Source organism: Lygodium microphyllum, chromosome 19 (assembly GCF_053477565.2).
Source record: "Lygodium microphyllum isolate KBCC chromosome 19, Lygodium_microphyllum_v1.1.10, whole genome shotgun sequence".
Classification (NCBI taxonomy): Eukaryota; Viridiplantae; Streptophyta; class Polypodiopsida; order Schizaeales; family Lygodiaceae; genus Lygodium; species Lygodium microphyllum.
Genome location: NC_141153.1, coordinates 128,127,061 through 128,152,000, shown reverse-complemented (window position 1 = coordinate 128,152,000; position 24,940 = coordinate 128,127,061). Strand labels below are relative to the sequence as shown.

The window sequence follows — 24,940 nt, the reverse complement described above, 5'->3', positions numbered from 1 at the left end:
TTCACTTGATTCAACTTTAACTTGAGATACAACTTTCTAGCCTTTGTATTTACTTCGAATAGGCTTGCTAGATTTTTCTATGCAATAGTGGGGGTATTAGATTCCTACAAATAGCCCATCATGCTATTTGTGACATTATCAGACAACCAGTACATGACTTTACTCTGTGTCTGCTCCCAATCTTTCCTAGCCTTTACTAATTTTATGTAATAGCATTTCACATAGGAACTTCGGATGCTCCTACCATGTCTCCTACAATGTAATTTCAAACACCTTTATCCTTCAAGAAATTTGTCATCTTGAATTTCCATGCAAGATAATTGTTCTTATCAAGCTTCTTGTTGACAATTTGGTTGAAGTTGTCAACCAGTTTGGCACAACAAACTTGTAAAAAATTGCAATCTACAACAAGTAAGTTGATACAAAGTGCACCATAACTAAACATGCAGTCTTTTTCACTGATTACATAACAAAAACCATAATCTATCATTTATATGCAAATGCCTCCTATGTCTGCAACCCAACAAACACATGAAACCTTATAGATTCAAAATGTGTAACATGTGCACTTGTAAATAGCCAACACAGTCAAAACTACAATATACCCAAAATTTGTTGTTGAAACCATTGGTAGGTTCAAAAAGGAGGCCGAAATGATCTCAAATGCTAAAAATCATAGTGCCTAAGCCATAAAAGATATTGTTGCAGTATATACATTGTTCTTCCTGCTCACCAAGTTTCATTGCATTCGAAAGCTATAACCTTGCCGGCCTTAGGAGCCTCTTGCGGCTATAACCTAAGGCAAACCAAGCAAGGTAGAAGAACTTCTAACTTATTACTTGCTTGCTTTCATGCTCAAACGCCTTCACCTCAATCTTCAATTGAGCTCTGCATAGTCATGGGACAGCTCTAAATCATGAAAATAGACAAGAGGGGAGAGAGGTAAAGAACCTAAGGGCACACATATAAAAGTAATGGAGACTTGAGAACACAAAGATATAGAGCTAAAATCTTCTTCTTTTTCATTCTTCTTCCACACAAAAAAACTAAGTCTGAAACATGATCAAAGACTAAAATAGGAGCACTATAACACATGTATATACGGTCACTAAGTGTGAACCCACTAAGAAAAGAAGAGGTGGCACGATGAATGTGCCCTAACCAAGGATGGACTATGTGGGTGTAGTCTAGCTATAGGATTAGCTAACATGCTAGTGAATAATAAATATCCTACCACATTATCAAGACGTGTAGTGGATACATGTAAAGCTCAACATCTCAATAATGCTTTAGTGCTAATTGTGGTTAAGAAGTCTATGAGCACCCTCTCTCTTGATAGGTTACAGGCACTAATCTCCTTTGTCTTAGGATGGTCTTCCTATGCTTCTTGAGCTCAAGCAAGAACAACCCTAGACATCTCTCATCCCCATACCCCATGGCTCAACGTGATGGTCCAAAGCCTCCAAGATGGCTTAAGGTAATTCCATGATTCAAATTTTGAACCCTTGTAGATTTAAACTTGAATATTGGAAACCCTTACACCACAACCATAAAAGCAAGTGCAATAGTAGTGCAAGGATCGATTTTATTTAGACCACCTCCTATTTTCTTTTATTTGGTTTTTGTGTAGGTAATTACATGGATGTTCCATTGTACAATATAGCTTTTTACATGGACATCCCCACTGTATAATATATAGATTTTTACATGGTAGGTTGAGAGATTTTACATGGACATCCCCATTGTATAATATATAGATTTTTACATGGTAGGCTGAGAGATTTCTGTAAACAAAAGTGTGATAGTATCTTGTAAAAATAATATGGTTTATTTATTTCTTAAAAAAATTTCAGTAGGATGCTTGATGTGATGCCATCTTTGGCCGTTTATTAGATACTCTCATTGCATCCCATAAATAATGAGCTTGAAATCCAGCAGGTCCTAGGTTGTGGGTGGGAAGTGGACCTGGCTTCTTACGCAACATACACAGATGATGCCTTAAAGGCTGCTCTACCTAAATCCTGCTGGGTATACAGTCCAGGTCTGGCTGTCCGAAGTCTGGTAAGGGCCGTGCCACGCCCAAGTGAGATTCACTTGTGCTTAGCTCGGTAAATCAGGGGATGATGTAGGAGCACCCTTGTACGAGTGTCGCGCACACAAAGGAGACACAGGTGCTGATTCGGTATAAATTTTCTGCGAGGAGGCATGGCCTCCCCGTCCTTCACATCACCACCTATTTCCTGCATCAGTGTGCCGGCCGTCGTCATCAATAGGCAGCGTGCTTGCGGGCTCCCATTGTTTGCATCTCTACAACAGGCTCCTCCTCCTCCTCCTCGTCCACTCCCCATACCATTGCTGGCATCTCAGCTCCTGCACTCACCGGAGCATGTCCACCTTCCTCCCTTCCAGCATGGAAAACTTCTGAGCGGGCTCTGCACATGGGGCGTCGGCGGCCCTGCCAAATTGTTCTGCGAAGTGCACGACGAATTTCAGCTTGCATCGGCCATGAGGTACTTCTTCGTTCTACATTTGATTCCAAAACTGCGTGCTCTTTTAACGCACGAGTCCTCTGAATTTCATATTCGTACATCGCGTATTTATAATTTCAGTGCCTTTACTGTTCATTGGCAGAGGTTTCATAATATGTTTTATTCATTACGCCGTAACATCACTGATTCAACCTTATGAAACTCTTCATCATACTTTTGGTGATCACTCACCTATGTCAACGTATCTGCGTGAAAGCTATACCATACACTTGCAATTCAAGTTAAGCTCTATATGCATTGACGATCGGTACCATTCTCTTGTTTCTTAGCTCTTATTCTCTTTTTAATGGCTTTGGCCCACCACATATGACTGTATCGGAGGTACTTCTATTATTACCATCTTTATTCCCAAATTGAACGTTAGCCTCAAACGGAACCAAAAGTTAACTGACAGCCTCTAAATGAACCAAAAGTTTCCGAGTGTCATGTCGAGTAGATCACATTCTAGAGGGTGTATTTGGGCTTTGTTGTCACATAAGAAACAGAATCTTTCTCATCGTCCTTTCATGCTTGTGAAACATCAAGTTGATTATACAAGAGGGTGTTTGGATGTGTGGAAAATGAAGATATGTCCATTTGGTTACTTTGCAATAGTGGTTTGGGCCATTGTTTCTCACCTCTTACATTAGCATGGTAGAAAAGAAGGAACACATGAACAAAAGACAAGAAAATTGAAGAGCAATTATAAAAATGATAAAATACTCAGATCAAGCTATTGGATGTCACTCAAATGCCCATCTCTCAATTACCGCTCTATGCTCCATGCCAAATGTCGTAAGGCCCCCAAATGAGAAGAAATCATGATGGACACTTGGCATTTGCAAAGCTCCTTGTTTAGAAAATAGAAGGGGCCTAACCTCAAAGGTGAAATGTTGTGAGATGGCCTATGTGTACTTAACCATTGGGTCAAGTGGGAAATAGTTGATGAAGGCAATGGTATACATTGGGTGACAAGCTAGTAGATGCACCTAGTCCATGGGGTTTGGGGCTAGTCTTGGCTTGGGGGTCTTGCCCTTGGTCCTATGATATGGGAAATGTTTCCTAGACTTTCATATGTCATATACGTGAGTGGTGGCCGGTGGGAGTCTTGCCCTTGGTCCTATGATATGGGAAATGTTTCCTAGACTTTCATATGTCATATGAGTTAGATTGCGTGGATGGTGAGTGAAGGTGAACAATCTATGTGTTTCTATGACTAATCAACCTCCAACACTTTTTATACATAGGCAATGTTGCCCTCTTGTATAATTATAGCTATTGAGCACTCATACCTTCTACACACTGTATTGCATCCAATATTTGCCTAGACTACCATCAAAGCTTGTAGGAGCACATGGGTGGCCAAAGCCTTCAGCCATTAGTTGTATGAGTTTGGCAAAAGATAAAAATATTTTAGTTCTCTCCATTCTCTCTCTTGTACTTGTTTTTGCTATTATCTTCTCTGGGGTTGTATTTTCTTTCAGGGTATCAGAGTGCTAGTTGCTTTGAGTAACAACTTAGGGCAAGCATAATCAACTTTTATAGTAGGAAAGTCTAAGGAGTGATGTCAACTAGTTGTAGTGGCAATAGTAGTGGAAGGAGCAATGTCGCTGTGCCAGTGTAAACCTTGTGAATTTGTGTACCCACCTTTATGGAAGGCAAACTCAATTGAACAAATTGCACATCAGGAGTGATGTTAATTGGTGGTAGTGGCAGCAGTAGTGGAAGAAGCAACAATGTGGATGTGCCAATGTAAACCTTGTAAATTTGCCTACTTGCCTAGGCAAACTCGATGGAATAATTTGTACCTTGTGGAAGTTCAAGGTTAGCACCATTGTGGACTCAAATAAGCTCCGAATAACAATTTTAGGCATTGATGTTGAACTGGTTGCAACACAGGATCCAAGCAATCTTACCTACCAAATCCCACTCTTCTTTGTGCTTGGAGACTCTATGCCATCATTACAAGTGCATTTGATTCTGTTCTCACCCCGATTTGATACACATCCAAAGCTAACCAAGCTTGGCTTATTAAGATGCTGTACATGTCACGAAACTAGACTTGGATTTTGTTGGTGGACATGTGTCATGCATAACCATCTCCTAGTTGTGAGCCTCAGTTTGAGTTAGATGAGGATATTAGGAGCTTCGCTATTTTGTATGTTTGTCATTTTGTACTTTTTGGACGGAAGTGGCACCCTTGCATTACAATTTCAGAGTATTTAGGTGTGTGTTTACATTGATAGCTTGTTATTTTAGGGTGTGCACTACAATTTTGTGTTGCCCATTGCTTGCATTCACATTGTGATGCTGGTGATTTAGTCTTTTTATGCATTTTACACTAGCTACCATTAGTAAGTCAATTTTTGGACGATTGCCTATTCAAGGCAGTCCACACTTGGCTGATCATTCATTCTTTTCAGCACTTTGTAGAGTTCAACACTCTCTTTGTCATGGGGGGAACATTCTCCATTGTCTGGTGCATTTTCAGTCGTTAGCTTGATTCGGTGTCCTCACTGAAGCTTTGGGCTATGTTTAGGGAGATTGGTTAGTTTGCTTTGTATTCAATATTCTATTGAGATTACTGGAGTTTTTTCCTTCTATTTTTTGCATTTTCATCAGTCCCTCTTTTCTCTTCTCTCTCCATGTTCATGTTCTTCTCTGATTGCATACTCTTATAGATTCAAAACGTGGAGAATAGCTTGCAATAGAAAAGCTTTTTGACAGAGAAGCATCATAGATATTCACTATGTTCATCAAGATGTCAGAAGTGATGCAACAATGGAAGCATAAACCAAGTGCTGAAATAAATTGTTGAACTCAAGGATAGAAGAAAAAGAAAGAGAGAACAGTATAAAGAAGAGAACTTAGAAGGATGCTCGGGAAATGGAATCCATATACCAAATACGAGATAGTCACATACAACAGTAAGTCATTGGTTGCGTGGGCATTGGCACCAGAAGAATGCTCGGGAAATGGAATCCATTTACCAAGCACAAGATAGTTGCATACAGCAGTGAGTCACTGGTTGTGTGGCACTAGCACTAGCTCCTCTCTCCAATAGGAAGTCCTCACATTGAATGATGATGATAATTGAGGAGGAGGAGTCCCACTATAAATAGGCATGAAATAGGCCTAAAATAGCAGTTTGTCAATGCTGGCCGATTGGTATAAAATGCCACAAATGCTATAAATAAATCACTACAATACTGCCTAAATAAAAGACTGTGCCGTGCCCCTAATAGGCATGCACATATTCACACATGAGCTGACAATACAAATAAATCACTATAATACTGCCTAAATAAACGACTGTGGCCAGCCCCTGATAGGCATGCACATATTCACACATGAGCTGACAATCCCACTAATATCTCTCTTAGATCATGGGTGATCTGATACAATACAATGATACAATGATTATTGATAATGATTCATCATAGTCCATACAACATAGAACCACCAGAGTAGAACCGTGGATACCTAAGCAGTGGGTGATTAAGCCACCACCAGGGTGCCTTGGAGAGAACTTGATGTTGATGTCGATCGTACCAGCTCCTAAAGATTGAGAAGAACCATAACATGTCTCGGTGCCCATCATCAATGTCTTGTAGTAGTATATAAGACTATCTTGTCAAAAATGCTTTTGAACATATGTGACCATGGATTTCTTGAGACTGGCAAAGCGTTCCCTCACGCGAGCACAAGACTAGGAGCCAATTCGGCTCTTTGTTAAATATTAGTCTATCATGAACTTGGATATCAATCCCAGCTCCAAGATTTGAACCTACCAAGCTTCGGTCAATGCATTAGGGATGTCCCTCTTTGGAACTTGTGCAGCGATATACGTGTATAGATGTTGTGCAGGTCTGTTCGTGAGCTGATTTGAGATTGAAGGTGCAGAGAGTTGAGAGCAGTAGAGTGAGAGAGTGAGCCTGACACTTGATGTTTTGGTACAAAGACTTGTGTGTCACATTTTAGGTTTTGAATATATATAAAGTATAAACGTGAAAGGGTGCGTTCACACCCGAACACGGTAAAAGGCACGGTGAGCCTTTATTTCCAACAACCTCCCACCTAAAGGCAACATGCTTGAAGGTAGAGGAAAGAATCAACTATGTCTACGTATGTACAAAGCTGAAAGACATATATACTATCCAACCCCCATCATCTGGCGGCAATGAGCAAACCGCTTGGCTGGAAGACCCTTCGTAAGAAGGTCTGCAGGAGTATCATCTGTATGTACCTTGACAAGCTCAATGCCTTTGCTGTCAAGTACATCCTTGATAAAGTGATACTTCACCTGTATGTGCTTTGTCTTTGAGACTGTATTCTGTGCTAGGATGATAGCACTTTTGACTATCACGGTGGAGGATCGGAACCTCTGTAATCCCAAGCTTTGTCACCAGATGTGAGAGCCATAAAGCTTCTTTGCATGCCTCTATAGCAGCCATATATTTTGCCTTTGTAGTAGACAGTGCAACACTTTTTTGCAGCCTAGATATCCAAGAGACTGCCTCTCTTGTGAACATAAACACATATCCTGAAGTGGACTTCCTGTAGTCAGGATGGCCAGCATAGTTTGCATTCGTGAAACCAACAACAGACGACTTGTGCTTGCCAAAGTAGATACACAAATCCTTTGTGCCCTTAAGGTATCTCATGATACCTTTCATTGCTTCCCAATGCTTTTTGCCAGGATATGCCATGTATCTGCTAACCACTCCCATTGCAAATGTAATGTCAAGATGTGTAGAAACCATAGCATACATCAGGCTACCAACAGCTGAAGCATAGGGTATCATGGCTATTTCAGCCTTTCCATCATCTGATGTAGGGCTGTCATCTGCACTAAGTTTCACATATGGAGGCAATGGTACACTGATAGCTCTCCCCCCCTCCATATTGAAACGTTGCAGAACTTTGGTAATATACTCTTGCTGTGACAGATAAAGAAGACCCTTTGATTTGTCTCTGAGTATACGCATGCCAAGAATGTGATTTGCCTCACCAAGATCTTTTATATCAAAGCTATTGTGTGGACTTTGCTTCAAGGAGTCCAAGGCATGAACATCCTTGCCTGCAATTAGCATGTCATCCACATACAATACCAAGAGAATAAGGCTGCCATTTGTTGCCTTCTTGGTATATAAGCAGTGATTGACTTGAGAATGATGAAATCCTTGAGATTGCATGAATGTATCAAATTTGTGATACCATTCGCGTGATGCCTGCTTTAGCCAATAGAGACTTTTGTTGAGTTTACATACCATGCGCTCTTTTCCCTTTGCAACAAAACTGCCAGGCTGTTGCATATAGATTTTCTCATGTAGATCACCATGTAAGAAGATGGTTTTTACATCCATTTGTATGAGTTCCATGTCCTCAGATGCAACCAAGCCCAAGATGGTTCGCAAAGTAGTCATTTTGAATACATGAGAAAAGATTTCATCAAAATCAATTCCATGTTCTTGCTTGTATCCTTTAGCAACCAAGCATGCCTTGTACTTGGGCAAAGAATCAGAAGCGACTTTCATTTTGTAAACCCATTTGCAAGGTAGCACTTTTTGTCCTTTTGGCAATTGTACCAAATCCCAATTGCCATTCTTCATGAGATATTCCATCTTTGATAGCATTGCTTTTCGCCATTTCTTACTATCGTGTCTGTCCACCTGGAAGCATGATGGTTCACCACAATCTGTTAACATGACATAATCAGCCACATAGTTTACTCTAGGAACAAATCTATTTGGCTGTTTTTGCACTCTGGTCGACCTACGGACCCAGTGGTCAAAATTTGCTGGTTGTTCAGCCTATGAATTTGCATTAACAGCTTGCTGTTCTGCAGGTACAGCTTGTTGTATAACTAGTTCAGGTTGTTCCAGGTGTACATGTTCTTGCTGAATTTGTGGAACATCATGGGCAAGATCCTGTTGATCATTTACAACATCATTCCTTGCATTTTTAGGGACATTTTCAGTAGGTATTTGCTGCTGTCTAATGGGCATTCTGCCTATTGGTATATCCTCCTGGAATACAACCCTTCGGACCTCCTTTGTTCTTTCGGGTTGTTTGTGCATGCGATCTTCTTGGAAGATGACATCATTGCTGCGTACTACTTTTCTTTTCTCGGGATCCCATAATCTATAACCCATTTCACTTTCATCACCATATCCTAGGAAAATACATTTATAGGACTTTGGCTCAAGTTTGCTGCGTTCTTCCTTGCATATGTACACAAATGTCTCGTAGCCAAACACTTTCAAGTGTGCATACGAAGATGGCTTGCCCGACCACGCTTCTTGGGGAACTCCCCTTTCCAAAGGCTTGTTTGGTGACTGATTAATTAAGTGTACGGTTGTCATAACAGCCTCTATCCAAAAGCCATGGGGTAAAGTAGCATGTGACAGCAACATACGGACCTTGTTTTGAATGGTTCTATTCATACGCTCTGCAACACCATTTGGGGCAGATTATGAGGAGCAGGAAGCTCCCTTTTAATGCCTTTGCTGTCACAAAAGTCTTGAAAGGCTTTGGATACATATTCCCCACCATTGGCAGAGCGAAGACATTTTAATGTCTTGCTAGTCTGATTTTCAGCAAGGGCTAGGAATTTCTTTAATTTATCCAAGGCCTTATCTTTGCGACGGATTGGATAAACCCAAACTTTGCGTGTGGCATCATCAACGAAGGTAATAAAATACTTCTTCCCTCCGTAAAGATAACCTTGGCATTTGACATACATCTGAATATACTAACTCAGGGTGAAGACTTTAGAGAAAGAGATTTTTTTGTGTGACGTTTGAGCATGTTTACCATAAATGCAATGATCACACTGTTCAAAATTAGTATATCTCAAAGATGGTAAATAACCCAAACGAGAGAGTACTTTCATTCCAGATTGACTCATGTTTTCTAACCGGCTATGCCACAAAGAAACACTGGGCTGCTCAGTTATGGCGACAACATGGTCATGCACACTAGATATATGCAAAGGATACAGAGTATCACTTTTGGACCCCTTGGCAACAATGCGGGAGCCCTTACATATTTTCCATTTGCTATCCCCAAAGGTGGTGTGATTGCCTTCATCATCTAGTTGCCTTGTGCTTATCAAGCTCTTCTTGAGCTGAGGTACATGTCTCACATTATGTAAAACAAACACGGAGCCATGCTGAAATTCGAGTTTCACACTGCCAATGCCTGCAATTTTACATGCATAGTTATCCCCCAAGTGGACAACACCACGTACAGCACCATTGTAGTTAGAGAACTACTCATGATGTGGTGTGACATGAAAGGATGCACTTGAATCAAGTATCCAAGTGTGAATATCATCTTCAAAATTTGCAATCAATACATGTGTATTCAAAAAAGAAGCTAGAACTACATCATCATCACATCATTATCATGAGTGATTGCATTAACCTCTTCTATTTTCACTTTGCTCTTTTTGATAGGCTGGCTGTCCTTGTTTTCAGCCTTGTTGGCTTCATTGTTTTTGTTTTTGTCCTTCTCTTTCTTCAGTTGAAAGCAATCCCTTTTATAGTGTCCCTTTTTGCCACAATGATGGCGCTCCACATTCTTTCCACGAGATTTGCTGCGTGCTCTGTTTTCAAAACTGCTCTTATGCTGAAATCTGCCTCTAGTGTGTAATGCATTTGAAGACTTGTTTGTTGAGTTATTCTGCCTATTGAGTTCCTTCATCAGCAATGAACTCTCCACATCAGAGTATAATAGTTGAGCATTCGAATTACTCAAAGATGTCCTGAAAGTATCCCAACTTTCAAGTAGTGCATAGCAAGAAGGTAGCTTTGAACTCTTCATCAATATGAAAATCCAAAGCAATCAGCTGACTGAAAATTGAGTTAAACTCATTCAAATGTACAGACATAGCTGTACCCTCTTTCATGCGAAAGTTGTCAGAAGTGGAGCAGCGGTGGAAGCATAAACATGTGCTGAAATAAACTGCTGAAACACAAGACAAAAAGAGAAAAGAAAAGAACACGATACAGATGAGAACTTAGATGTATGCACGGGAAATGGAATCCATATATCTGAACACGAGACAGTCGCATACAACAGTGAGTCACTGGCTGCGTGGGCACTGGCACTGGCACTGGCTCTGACTCCTCTCTCCACAGAGTCTGCAGATGGTGAAGATGATGATGATACTGACTGAGGAGGAGCACTGAGTATAAATAGGCTGAAAAAGTGGGGAGCAATAATGCTGGTCGGACAGCATTAATGCTGGCCGACTGGTGCATAAAAATGCCCCAATGGCATAAAATGCCACACAAAAAAATACCTAAAATACCTAATAAAAATGCCCAGCCCAGTTCAAGCTCAGACTCACACATGAGCTGACAAATACTCTGCTAACAAAAGTCCATCAGTTTTTTCAGCCAATAAACCTTGCTGGTTGCACTTTTTTGAGCATACAATTCTTCAGGCCTTTGCCACATTGCATATGCTGAATTTAGATTCTCAATGTTGAAGAGCAAGTTGTTTGACACTGAGAGCTCAATGGTAGAGCGAGCAAGCACGTCCAAGTCATCCCACTTGTCTTCTTTGGCTTTGCCAACTTCTACAGGATATTTATCAAGAATTACTGAAAGATAGTCACACCACTCATTAGACTCATAGGAAAGTCAAAGTTCTCATGGACCCTAGAAGCTGAGAAGGCCTTTCAGACCTTGAAGACCGCTTTCATCACTGCCCGAATCCTAGTTCATTCAGATCTTGCAAGGCCCTTTTTCTTGGAGACTGATGCATCAGACTATGCCTTAGGAGCCATCTTGTCCCAGCATGGAGATGATGGTCATATGCATCTAGTGGCATTCCATTCGAGGAAGTTTTACCCTCCAGAGATAAACTATGAGATCTATGACAAAGAACTCCTTGCCATTGTAGATGCCTTTGGTACTTGGCATCATCACCTAGAGGTTGCAGTCCATAAAGTTATCGTCTATACAGATGACAAAAATCTAGAATACTTTATGACAACTTGCGTCCTCAATCGAAGACAATCTCGTTGGAGTAACTCCTTATCTAGGTTTGACTTTGTCATCACCTATCGCCAAGGACGCCAAGGACGCCAATAATGCCAATCAGATGCTTTATTAAGATTCTGCTTGGCACCTAAGAAGGGAGAAAAAGCTTTTGACCAACAATGAGTAATACTACTGAAGCTAGAGCACCTCCAACCAACAACCATCTCCAGTTGTCACCAAGACAACCCTACCTTGATCTAGGTAATCCATGAACCTCTGCCACATGATGATTTGGCCAACAATGTTAAGACAAAAATTCAAGAAGGAAAAGGAAATGAAGTTTGTGAGTTTCAGGAAACTAATAGATTGTTATACTATAAGGATCTACTTTACATCCCTCCAAGAAAGTTGAGACTCCAGGTACTTCAACAACATCATGACACCCCAGCAGTAGTAGGACACTTTGGAGTTAATAAGATCTTAGAGCTTATTTCAAGAGATTTTTGGTGGCCCTAGATGTAAAAAGAAGTTAAGGAATATATAAAATCATATGATACTTGCAATAAGGCCAAGGTACCTTGTCACAAACCACAGGGCCTTTTACAACCCTTGTCCATTCCAGCGCGACCCTGGTCTTCTCTATCCATGGATTTCATAACAGATCTTCCCAAATTAGACAAATATGACTCAAGTTCACAAAAATGACACATTTCATCCCTACCACCAAGACCATCACAGGCGTAGCTATCGCTAGACTCTTCCTTAAATACATTTTCAGATTATATGGACTTCCAGATGACATCATCAATGATGAGGGTCCCGGTTCGTGGTTTGTGGCTGTCTGCATCATCTTCATTGTGCTACGGCACCCTTGTTCCCTTGTATCACATTCACTCCATGATTCAAAACTTCATCATTCCATTTATTAGAGTTTCCTATCTCTCTTCTCTTCTCCATGTTTTCCGAGTTCACTCTGTGTTCCTCCTCGCAAACCCTACCGTTTCGCTGGTACGTCATCTTTTGATATTACACACCCATCTCTCGACTCTCCACTCTCTCACAGTAGCACTGCACGGTTGAATACATTTTGATTGATGCGCACACTACTTGAGTACTTCCTCTTGTGCCCTTCAAACTGTTATTAGAGCTTTGGCAAGAGTGTGTGCGCTTCTTGAGAATTGTGCAGGTCAGTCTTTATGTAGATTGCATGTGAGTGTGAGTCGATAGGGAGTCGAGACCAGTCAGCAGTGGTCAATTTGACCAGACGGGAGCTGGTGCAGCTGACGTGAGGTGCAGGATGTGTCTTCTAACTAGGTACATTGAAAGCCATGTGCAATTGTGCTAGGTAGGCGACAAGTGTCGGGAGCAGTCGCACGGCATAAATTGCAGCGGGCGGTGCATTCCAGTAGTCAATGGGATAGGATGCTAGTTGTGACGACTAGGTGGAGACCACAAGCAGGCGATGACCAGCAAATCAAGTGTGACTAGGTGGCGACTGGTCACAACGGTACATTTCTGGCATTTTTTCACATTTTTTTAATTTCTTGCAAGCAAGCTCCCTGTTCATTAATGGGGATTCTTGCACGCAAGCAGAGGGCCCAGATCCGTGGAGATTTATGTTTGAAATTTAGGGCTTTTCTTAGATTTGATGTTGGTCATGTAGAACGATGACATTTGCCCTAGAAATTGCAGACATCTGACCTAGAAATTGTAAACATTGTGTGCATTTGCTTCAAAAATTTGGCGCTTTTCTTATACTAGGGAAGTTTTGCTTAGTTGAGCCAATTTCACTATAATTTGTATACATTTGGACCTCAAATTTGGGGGTTTTGCAGAATTTGTGAAATTTCTACAACATTTGCCTGTATTTGACACTCGGGATGATGAATTAATGCAATTGGGCCAGATTTATTGCAAAAATTTTGGGACTGTTCGCATCAGTGATGCATTTTGAGTCAATTTGTGCTTTGTCAGTGAAATTACAGTAGATTCATTGCTGAGTAGGATTAATTTGGACTTGGGATGTATTAAATGCTGTAAAAGGACAGCTTCTCTTGGTATATGTATTGCCGAATGCTCATTATGTTGTGAAACAATGGTACATACAGCATTTGGGTTATTGCATTTGGGCGTTATGGTGATACTCATTATGCAGTGAAACAGTGGTACATACAACACTTGGGTTATTGCATTTGGGCGTTATGGTGATGATTATTGAAGTGGGAGTTGTCGTTTATGCATATGTATTAGATTTGATTCATATACATGCTATAATCAGCTCTTGGGATTGAAATTGCAGCAAAATATCAGCTTCTTGGATACCTTTTGAAGTACATTAAAATGGTTTTCATAGATGATATCTTGGTTGATATCAAGAGACTTACCGCTGCTTATGCAGTTTGGGAGAAACTCAAGGCTATGTATGAGAATACAACTCCTATCAATCAGGTCCATCTCATGTGAAAGTTAAATACTTTCACTGGTATTTTGAGTTACCTATAGGATGCAGGCTTACTGGCTTTTGATCCTAAGATGAGGGCTATTTTCTTGCTCATGACTTTGCTAGATTTATGAAAAGCATTGGTTGTGTCATTGAGCAACAACCTCAACTTGACATTTGATGGTGTGCGTGGTTCTATTCTCAATGAGGAGATTAGACGCAAGGCAAGTGGGGAAAACAGTGGATTAGCCTACAATGTAAGAGGACAAACTGAAAAGAGGTTAAATGTTTCAAATAAGAACAAAAATCGCAAAAGCAAGGAAAAACAGCAAGATATCACTTATTATCAATGTGGATGCAAAGGGCATAAAAAGCCTGATTGCAGGTAATATGAGAAGGAGCAAGAACGCAAGAAGTAGGCTAATGCAAAAGGCAAAAATAATGAGAAGGATGACAACTCTAGCCCTAAAGAAACAAAAAAGGCAAATGTGGTATCTAATGTTGTTATCGAGGAGATAAAAGAAGATAAAGATGCTAATTTGTTGGTTGCGTCTTCAGATTCACATGCTATGACAGTGGAAGACATGTATATCACTAAAAGGGATGTGATAGATGCCTTGTTGTCTGCTCATGATGGTTTGTCACAATTGTGGATTATTGATACTGGTGCTTCATTTCATGTAACTCCATCTTTGGAGTGTTTTTTATTATTATGTAGAAGATAACCTTGGGAAAGTCTATCTAGGAAATAACCATGCATGTGATATTAAAGGAATAGGCACCATACACGTGGCTCTTGAAAATGGTCAGGAATTGATTCTTCATGATGTTAGGTATGTACTTGGCATTAAGAAGAGCTTGCTTTTTGTTGGACAACTAGACAACAAGGGTTACTTCACTACCTTTGGTGGTCAAATGTAGAAGATACAGAAAGGGTCTATGCTAGTTACTAGAGGTGGTAAAAAGGGAACTCTATAACATCTCTGCTGCAAGGCACCATAGTTGTCAGGTACGAAAGGTACTATACGGTTTGGTATAATAAAATACGGTACTAAATGGTACCTTAAGATTTTATAAGGTACGATACGATATTAGTACGAAAAAAAAACGTGATTATTTTGGACAAAAGATAATAGAATAGATATTTCAAGTCTAAATAGCAATGCTATTAGAGTATATAAGATGAGTACTTGAGGGTAATATGCTAAAACCTAATGCTACATGTGCAACATGTGCTACTGCTATCTATAACTTATAACTTCATAGATGGGAGTGGATACATCATACATGCATAATCATACAAATAAGAGAAGTGTGGGCTTGAGAGAGATAAGGTTGAGAGAAATTGTTTGAATCTCAAATAATCTAATCTCATGGGAGAATCATATTAATATAAGGAGCATTTAGTCGTCCCAAAGTGTAGTTCGAATGGGAAAGATGTATCCATTAAGTTGGTATCTTATGGTACTAATACGTAAGGTACGGTACCTAAAGTATGGTATAGTATCAAACCTTTCGTTCGTGGTACTAGTGCAACTATGGTTGAGAGAGAGGAAGAGGCTAGAGAGAGAGAGAGAGAGAGAGAGAGAGAGAGAAGATTGAGACAGAGAGGAGAGGCTTGAGAGAGGGTGTGAGAAGCTTGAGAGAGAGAGAGAGATAGAGAGAGAGAGAGAGAGAGAAGATTGAGAGAGAGGAGAGGCTTGAGAGAGGGTGTGAGAAGCTTGAGAGAGAGAGAGAGAGAGAGAGAGAGAGAGAGAGAGAGAGAGAGAAAGAGAGAGAGAGAGGCTTGGGGGAGAAATAAGAAAGAAAGAAGAAAAAAAAAGAAAGGAGAAAGAAAAAAAGAAAGTTGTAGACTTGAAGGAGAGTGGCCAAAAAGTGCTTAATTTTTTGTACTAAACCGTACGGATACGTATTGTATCGTATCGTACAGATTAGTGTGTACTACGTACGGAGGCAACCCTACAAGGCACTTCCTAGAAAGTTTGTTGCAGTTGCTGAAGTGCAATCACACATGGAGTTATGGCACAAGCGTCTTGGACACATGAGCCAAAAGGGTTTGCAAGCACTTTCTTCACTTGGAAGAGTTGATGTGAAAAACTCAAAGCTTGACTTTTGTGATGACTATGTTTTGGAAAAACATGTAAAGAGTTCAAGGAAGGCATGTATCTTGGATTTAGTCCATTCTGATGTATGTACCATGCCAATAAAAACTCATAGTGGTTTTCGTTATTTTGTGTCTTTTATTGATGACCATTCTAGAAAGCTATGGGTTTACTTGCTTAAGTAGAAAAGCGAGGCATTGGACGCCTTTTAAAGGTGTTATGCATTTGTTAGTACTCAAAAGAACTTAAAATTAAATTGCATAAGAACAGACAACGGTGGAGAGTATGTATCTAAGTTTTGTGATGTCAATGGGATTATTAAACCAACCTTCCTTCCGTGGATGGGTAGTAAATCCCTGATTACAACTTAATTATAGTAGCAAACAATAAATGCAAATCTGAAAATACAAATTTACCTACTGATCTTGGACAATACACACCTGATTGGTCCCAAAAATTGGCGTCCCTTTCGGTATTTCTTTAGCTTTATTGAAGAAGAAGTTGATTTACAATGGGATTCTCCCGATCCCCTTCGTAATCCAAACACCCCTTGCTGTCCAAAGTGACCAGCAAGTCTCCAATCTGTTATGCCCCTTAATTCGGGCATTTAATTGGCCTTCACCCACTTCATAGACAATGGAAATGCCCCAAATTCAATGGCTGGCTAGTCCTCCACCTGAATTTAGTTGAAATTCACCTTCAGCCTTTAAAAATCTAAGTCTTGGAGCTTCCAATTTTTGGCATGCTTCTCGAGGCTATTTCCAAACCCTAATTTTTGTTGTAAATTAGGGTTTATAGTAGAGAAATTTGCAATTTCTCAGCCTCCAAGGGTCCAAATGTTGAGATCTTCAGAGCAAGGTTGTGAAATGGCTAGGAGATCAGAGAGAAAGCTGTAGAGAGAGAAAATTCAGAGTTTTGTCGCGAAGAATGACTGAAAATCAGTCTAATGCAAACTGTTGCCTTGCCACAACAACATTAAATGCTGTCGCGTATAACTACTTGGGCAGCAAAGGCTGACATGACATTGAGCAAACTGGTAGCAAAGCGACTCTTGGACAATACATCCATTGAACAAAGCGCTACTACCCTAGCCACCGCGCTACTATCGGGATTGGGAGTCACGCAAGGGGCTAAAGGGCAGGCTAGAATCCCCCTCGTAGTAAAACAACTAGCTAGATACGAACCTAGCAGTGACCCGTACAGCTTCATGGAGCAGTTCGAACAACTATGTGAGGCAAACGGTCTTACAGACCCTGCGCAGCGAGCTCAAGCTTTCGGCCTGTGCTTAGGCGATAAGGGGAGGACCTGGTATTCTAGTCTAGATGACGCAGAACATACGAACTTTGTTCGCCTTAAGGCCTCTTCATCAAGAGGTTCTCGAAGGCAGGGTATTCGGATAACCTCATCGTTAGGTTGATGAATATCAGTCAAAGGGAGTCACCTTGTACCTGGATGCAATCGCCGAGCTGTGGAGGGTTCGAATTTGCAATCACCTCCTCAAAGTCACTTGTGGTTGGTTGCAATGGTTGACAATAGGCTAGCCATGGCTGCTCACAGCTCTCCCACATTTACTACAACAAGAATGATCTCGTTTTTCCTCTTCTTCAGCCTTTTACTAGCCTGTATGGGTAATTTTGCCAAGTGGCAGCCTTCCCAAATGGTTTTTCCAACATTATCCATCATTAGATATTGATTTTCAGCCTTTAATTACTGAAAATTAATCTAATAATTATTTCGATGTTTGGAAAAATAATTTGACCGGCCAATAATTAAATTGGCCAGGCATCTTCCACTCCCGAGTCTTTTTGTGCCATCTTTGACCATTAGATCGGCGTTAGATATCATTAAACGTCACATCTCTAGTGTCACCAACTGACACTTATGGCCAAATGAATGACCTAGGCCAACAATTGACACCAGATACCACAAAGTACCTGTGCAACATAACTTATAGCAACTTTTGCCTTTGACATCCTGTGATTTTCTTGGGTCCCGGGCTCGTAAATTTACTCTAACACCAGTTGCACCTTACATATGCAACATTTACTTAATCATGTGATTAAAAATTAATCCACATGTTAAGTAAGGTTTCAAAAATACATGTTCTTATGACAGATTAAATAGGAGCTTACAACTCCTTATAATCTATCATCTAATGGTGTGACTGAGTGAATGAGTCGCACTTAATGTTAGAAGATTCGGTGCATACTGTCCACAGCTAATCTTCCGCAATCATTTTGGGAAGACGCACTTAAAACCGCGGTGCATATTTGCAACCGATCTCCACATTGTGCACTTGAAAGTGGCATCCCTGAAGAGGTTTGGTCTCGTAAACTTGCTTCATATGACTACTTAAGAGTCTTTGGTTGCGATTGCTATGTACATGTACCTATTGATAGTAGAACCAAACTTGACATGAAATCCCATAGAGGCATCTTCATGGGCTATGGAGATGAAGGTGAAATGGGCTATAGAGTTTGGGTTCCAAGCATTAAAAAAGTGTTACGCAGCCGGGATGTGGTATTTAACGAGTCAAAGCTGTTGAAAAGCGCCACATCTAGTGATTTAGGCAAAAAGAAAGTAAAATTCCAGCGTGATCAGCCACTTGGATTGCCATCAGCCCTTGAAAATTCAGCTCCATTTGATACTGGTTATGATAATGAGTGTATCATAATTGAACCAAATGAAAATGGGCAGCAAAGGGATGCTGAAAATCAGCTTGGGCAACACAATCAGCATGCGGAAAATGCATTACAGCAGCCTGAAAATGTATTACAACAACATGCAAATGCAATTTAGCAGCCAAATAATGAGGTCATTGAGATTTCTTTGGATGTGGATCCATTGCCTGACAACATAGATCATTGGGTGAGGAGGTCTATAGGTGTCAGGAGACCTATATAGAGGTTTGATCCCTCGTTAGATTGCATCTTACTAACAGATGAGGGTAAGCCTCTCACATATAAAGAGGCATTATCATGCGAGTTAAAGAAAAAGGAGGAGCTAGCAATGCAGGAAGAAATGAAGTCATTGCAATAGAATGATACTTGGGATTTGGTTCCATTGCCTAAAGATAGGAAAGCTATTCGTAACAAATGGGTCTATAAAATCAAGTGTGTGGATGGTAAACCCAAATACAAAGCCAGGCTTGTGGCTAAGGGCTATACACAGAAAGAGGGATTGACTTTCAAGAAGTCTTTTCACCTGTTATCAAAATGACCACTCTTCGGATATTGTTTGCTATCGTAGGATTTGTGGATCTTGAACTTGATCAAATGGATGTTAGAACTGCATTCTTGCATGGCGATTTAGAAGAAGAGTTGTACATGAAACAACTAGAAGGCTTTGTTATGCTAGGAAAGGAGCACTTGGTGTGTAGGCTTAAGAGAAGCTTGTATGGTTTGAAAGAGGCTCCTAGACAGTGGTATTAAAATTTTGATGTCTTCATGCTCTCACATGGGTTTAGAAGAAGCAATTGTTGGGTTTCACTTATGCCTATGCTCAGAGAGGAGTGTTGGTGATTAGTCTCTGACACTGGGGCACTTTTTACTCCCCGTACAAGAGGTTTTTTCCCCCAGATTCATTCTCTTTATTGTATGTGCCTATGTTACACATTTACAGACACTTATCATGTTGCACACTTTTGGGTGGGAACACTCTCTTACAACCCTAAGGTTTAAGGGTTGTACCTTGTACTTTCATCTTACACTCTTTCAGCCTATTGCATTGGGTGTCGTGCTTCACTCTCCACACTATCTACTGCACTCTTAGCTGAGCTTCGATCCTCTCAATCCTCTCACATTTGGTATCGGAGCTCAGCCTAGCTCTCTTCTGGTCTTAATCTCTAGGAGTCCCTGCTCAGTCCTGCTCTGCCCCATCAGCTGCCTTACCACAAGCCTTAGCTGAAGACCGCCAGCGTCCCCCTGCAACAGTTCGCCAGCAGTGCCTGATTGCCTCCAGTCCAGCGTTGCGCCTGCCTGCTCCACCCTCTGCCGCCGTTGCCCAGCTGGCGCCGCCTGACTGAGTCGCTTGCTGCCCCCAGCGCTTGCTGTGCGCTGCTCCTGTGGCGCTCCTCCTGGACTGTGCTGCCCAAGTCCCTGGTCAGCGCCGCCTGTCCTCCTCCAGTCCGCCTGTCCTCCTCTAGCCCGCCTGCTACACACGACTGCAGCCTGTGAGTGCTGCCACTTTGCCAGTCCGCCACCACTGTTTCCTGCACCCCTGGCCCGTTCTTGCCCTCCATGCCTCAGCAACACTCAGGTCCAGCAGTTCGAGCCTGCCTGACAGCGAAGATCAAGATAAAATGAAAAATTTTTATCAAACTTTTGTTTCAAGTCTTATTCGCAGGAAAAGGCTTGTGCCTGGGCAACATCTCTGCATTTGCAAGTGTCCGGGACACATTTCACGGAGAGATTTTGTGAAATTTTGGGGCTTTTGTTGTCAGTCCAGAGATTGGCAAATGTCTTGCAGTTTCAGTCTGAAATAGACTGTTTTGGGGCATTTTGGGGCAAGAAATTTAGGGGCTTTTGCTTCTACAGTGTTGCTGAGCATTAAATGCACCTTGGACTGCATGCATTACAGACAAATTTGACAGAGTAAACTTCAGTTTGCGAATTGCAGCAACCTATTTGCTGTAATTTTTGGAAATTTTGAGATTTCTAGGTTGGTCCAGCTTAGACATTACTTTTTTTTTGCTCTTTTTGGCATTGATTATTATGGAAAATCAAGGAGGTGATGTATTTACCTATGTATCCAAGGAGGACAGGTTGGATGGTAACAACTATTCACTTTGGTCCTTCATGATGAAGAATGTGTTGATTGCGAAGAATCTTTGGGACTACGTAAGTGGAGAAGAAGTTAGGCCCAGAGTTGTGGCTTTTGCTACTCCTCCTCAGGAGGATGTGGACAACGGGCACCTCAGCCTGCCCAGCTTGCTCCACTTCAGCCACTTACCCAAAGATCAATAGCTCAAAAGGCATGGGATACACGGGATGCACAGGCTTTGTCGCTGATTGCATTGGCAGTTTAGCGGTCTATCATCCCTCACATTTCGTCTACAGCTTCTTCATGAGAAGCTTGGCTGACTTTGGAGTAGATGTTTGTTGGTAAGAATGAGACCCGCATCTCTTTCTTAAAGAAAGAGCTTGAGACATTGAAGATGAATGAGGGTGATTCTATGTAGGATCACTTAAATAAAATTCAGGACTTGCATGATCAGCTTATGAATGTTGACGAGTATTACTTAGATGCACAATTGATATCAACTACATTGAATTCATTGCCGCCCTCTTTTTTAGCCTTTCATGCAGCCTTAAACCTCACCATGAGGATTGCCCCATAGTCGATTACTTTTCTTTAGCTGGTCAGTTTGCTCTTAGAGGAGGAGCAAACAAGAAGAAACAGTGGTGTGGATGTCATAGTCTCTAAGCAGGCTTTTATGGCACGATAGAAGGGCAAGGGTAGCCAAGCAAAGAATGCTCTGCAGAGCTCTGGAAATTTAGGCACTTCACAGGGTAATAAGAAACAAGGGGGCATGCAAGCCAAGAAGGGCAAATGCCATTATTGCAAGAAGCCAGGTCACTACATCACTGAGTGTAGAAAGTGCATAGCCAAGGAGAAGAAAAAGGAGTCAGGGATGTTTGTTTCTGATGTTCCTTCCACTGCTAGTGAGTCAGTGTCCTTTGTTGTAGACAGGGACTATTGTTTTTATACATGCAGTTATGACTGCTCTTGGGCTGATAGAGCATTTAGGTCTACTGAGGATGCATGCACTTGGTTTTTTGACAGTGATGTCTCTAGGCACATCACATCTCGTAGAGATTTATTTACTTCTGTTGGTGCAGCTCCAATTGGCAAGTCTGTACAATGTGCCAACAATGCATCATATCCGTTAGAGGTATTGGGGAGATTGTGCTCACAGCCATTGATGGCTCTATTCTCCACCTATAAGATACTTTGTTTGTGCTAGATATAAAGAATAATTTGCTATCTATTTCTTCTTTGGCATGATGTGGATTGCAGGTCACCTTTGATGATGACAAATGCATGGTGCGAGATAAGAAACACATGACTTTGGTATTGATTGACACTCTATGTCATGGGTTATATGAGTTGGATGCTCTTTCAGTTGACCAATTAGTATACTTAGCGTCCACTCTTACTCCTGCTATGTTATAGGCGGAGTTATGGCATGCTCGCATGGGGCATGTGAACTATGGCAGCTTGATGCTCTTACAACGTACACAGATGCTAGATGGATTCTCTCTTTTGGAGAGACCTCCTGAGTACTTATGCAAGGGATGTATTTTGGGGAAAATGCATCGGTTTTCGTTTCCCCACGATGTTTCTTTTAGAGCCACAGCCAGGTTACAGTTAGTGCACTTAAATGTATGTGGCCCTATGCAGACAAAGTCATTGGGTGGATGTTACTATTTTGTGACTTTAACTGATGACTTTACTCTCTTCTGCTGGGTCTATTCTTCAGTGAAAAAGTCAAAAGTGTATAATGCATTTTTGGCTTTTGTAGTACTTGTTGAGAACCAATTTGGTTGTAAAGTAAAGACTCTCTGTTTGGACTGAGGGGAGGAATATATATGCTCTATGCTGAATTTTTTTTTGAAGCAGAAGGGCATTGTTCATCAGTTCACTACTGCTTATACTCCACAATAGAATGGGGTTGTAGAGAGCAAGAATTGGTCACTCATGGAGATGGCTAGATGTATGCTGAAAGCAAAGAGCTTGCCACACAATTTTTGGATGGAAACCGTTATGTGTGCTTGTGTCATGAGGACATGTATTTTTGAAACCTCACTTAACATGTGGATTAATTTTTAATCACATGATTAAGTAAACATTGCATATGTGAGGTGCAACTGGGGTTAGAGTAAATTTATGAGCCCGGGACTCCAGGAAATCACGGGATGTAAAAGGCAAAACTTGCTATAAATTATGCCACACAGGTACTTGGCGGTATCTAGTGTCAGTTGTTGGCCTAGGTCATTCATTTGGCCATAAGTGTCAGTTGGTGACACTAAAGATGTGGCGTTTAATGGTACCTAACGCCACTTTGATGGTCAAAGATGGCACAGAGACACTCGGGAATGGAAGTTGCCCAGCCAATTTAATTATTGACCAGTCAGATTATTTTTTAGGGCACCCAAATAATTATTAGATTAAATTTCAGTATTTAAAGACTGAAAATTAATATTTAATTATGGCTAATGTTGGAAAAACTATTTGGGAAGGCTGCCACTTGTCAAAAATGCCCATGCAAGACTGAAAAACATCTTTAGAGGCTGGAGAGGTAATTTTTAGTGTATTCAGCTTGCAAGAGAGAGAGAGGAGTGGTTGTTGGTTTGATTTGCAGCCATTGGAGGACCTTCAGAGGCAGCCAAGGGTTGGAGAAGACCAATCAACAACAGGTGATAGCATCTACAGGCTGTTGAGACAGGGCAACAGCAGTAAATGATTGATTTTCTTCAGTTCTTTGCATCTACCAGTTGTTGAGATAGGGTAGCAGCAGTAAATGACAGATTTGTCAGAGTGTAGAGATGCGGAAGCGTATGACAAAGGCTGAGAGAGAGAGAGAGTGAACATAGAAAGAGAACAAGAAAAGGAGACAATGTAAACACAGAAAATCTGCAGTGTAGTATGGTGTATAAGAGTGCAAAAATGTACACGGGGGTAGAGGAAATATCTGCGTGTGTCTCTGACTTGATGACCTCGATTTCCGTTAGCCTGAGCACAGTTTGTCGCAACCGACAGATCTGAAGACCAGAATTTGAATGTTAATAATAAATGGAGTGTGCCACACACTGGCTATAAAGAGCCAATAAATAATAAATAACAGCACCAGGTTGGCTGCATTAAATGCAGCTGACTACAGAAAATTGGCCGACTGTGTAGAAAACTGCTGTTCGACTGGACCAGCGCCACGTGGCATCCTGCTGTACTGCACGCTGGTGACGTGTCCTTTGCACTCTGCCGTGCTGCTGTCCACAGAGAAACCCTAAACCAGTCTGTCCAGGGGATGACTCTACCTCTAACAAGATTTTCTTCAGTTCTTTGCGAAGAAACTTTGAATTTTCTCTCTCTATAGCTTCCTCTTTTATCTCCTAGCCATTTCACAGCCTTGCTCTGAAGATCTCAGCATTTGGACCCTTGGAGGTTGAGAAATTGCAAATTTCTTTGCTATAAATCCTAACTTACAGCAGAAATTAGGATTTAGCAGCAGCCTCGAGAAGCGTGTAAAAAATTGGAAGCTCCGAGACTTGGATTCCAACAGGGTTGAAGGTGAATTTCAGCTAAATTCAGGTGGAGGACTAGCCAACCATTGAATTTGGGGCCTTTCCATTGTCTATGAAGTGGCTGAAGGCCAATCAAATGCCCAAATCAAGGGGCAAAATAGATTAAAGACTTGCTGGCCATTTTGAACAGCAAGGGGAGTTGGAATACCAAAAGGGATTGGGAGAATCCCATTGTAAATCAACTTCTTCTTCAATAAAGCTAAAGAAATACCCAAAGGGGCGCCAATTTTGGGGCTAATCTGGTGTGCATTGTCCAAGATCTGTAGGTAAATTTGTATTTTCAGATTCGCATTAATTGTTTGGTGCTGTAATTAAGTTGTAATTAGGGATTTATCACCCATCCACGGAAGGAAGACTGGTTACATGGTTTCATTGCCGGGATACCATCAAATCCTTTGAATTGGTGGGCCCGTGGTACTTGATTGCAACTTGGGACTATTACATAATTGCTGAAATTTTTCTCAGCAGTGAATTACAGCAAGCATGTCTTCACATGGTGATACGGGATCAAGTGGAGAGGATGCATCATTGCTTGGTCAATCACGTGGTGAAGGGGGAAATGCAATGACTGATG

General features: G+C 41.2%; 1 protein-coding gene across 2 annotated transcripts in view; it reads left to right on the top strand.

The window, feature by feature from the left end:
• Positions 1 to 1,935: 1,935 nt before the first annotated feature.
• Positions 1,936 to 24,940, top strand: part of LOC148020366 (uncharacterized) — an 84,465-nt gene continuing 61,460 nt past the window's right edge. For both annotated transcript variants that reach the window (XM_087700671.1, XM_087700670.1), the window contains exon 1: positions 1,936 to 2,510. In XM_087700671.1, the coding sequence (XP_087556797.1) occupies positions 2,206 to 2,510 (305 nt within the window). In that variant the 5' untranslated portion in view covers positions 1,936 to 2,205. The remainder of the gene's footprint in view (positions 2,511 to 24,940) is intronic.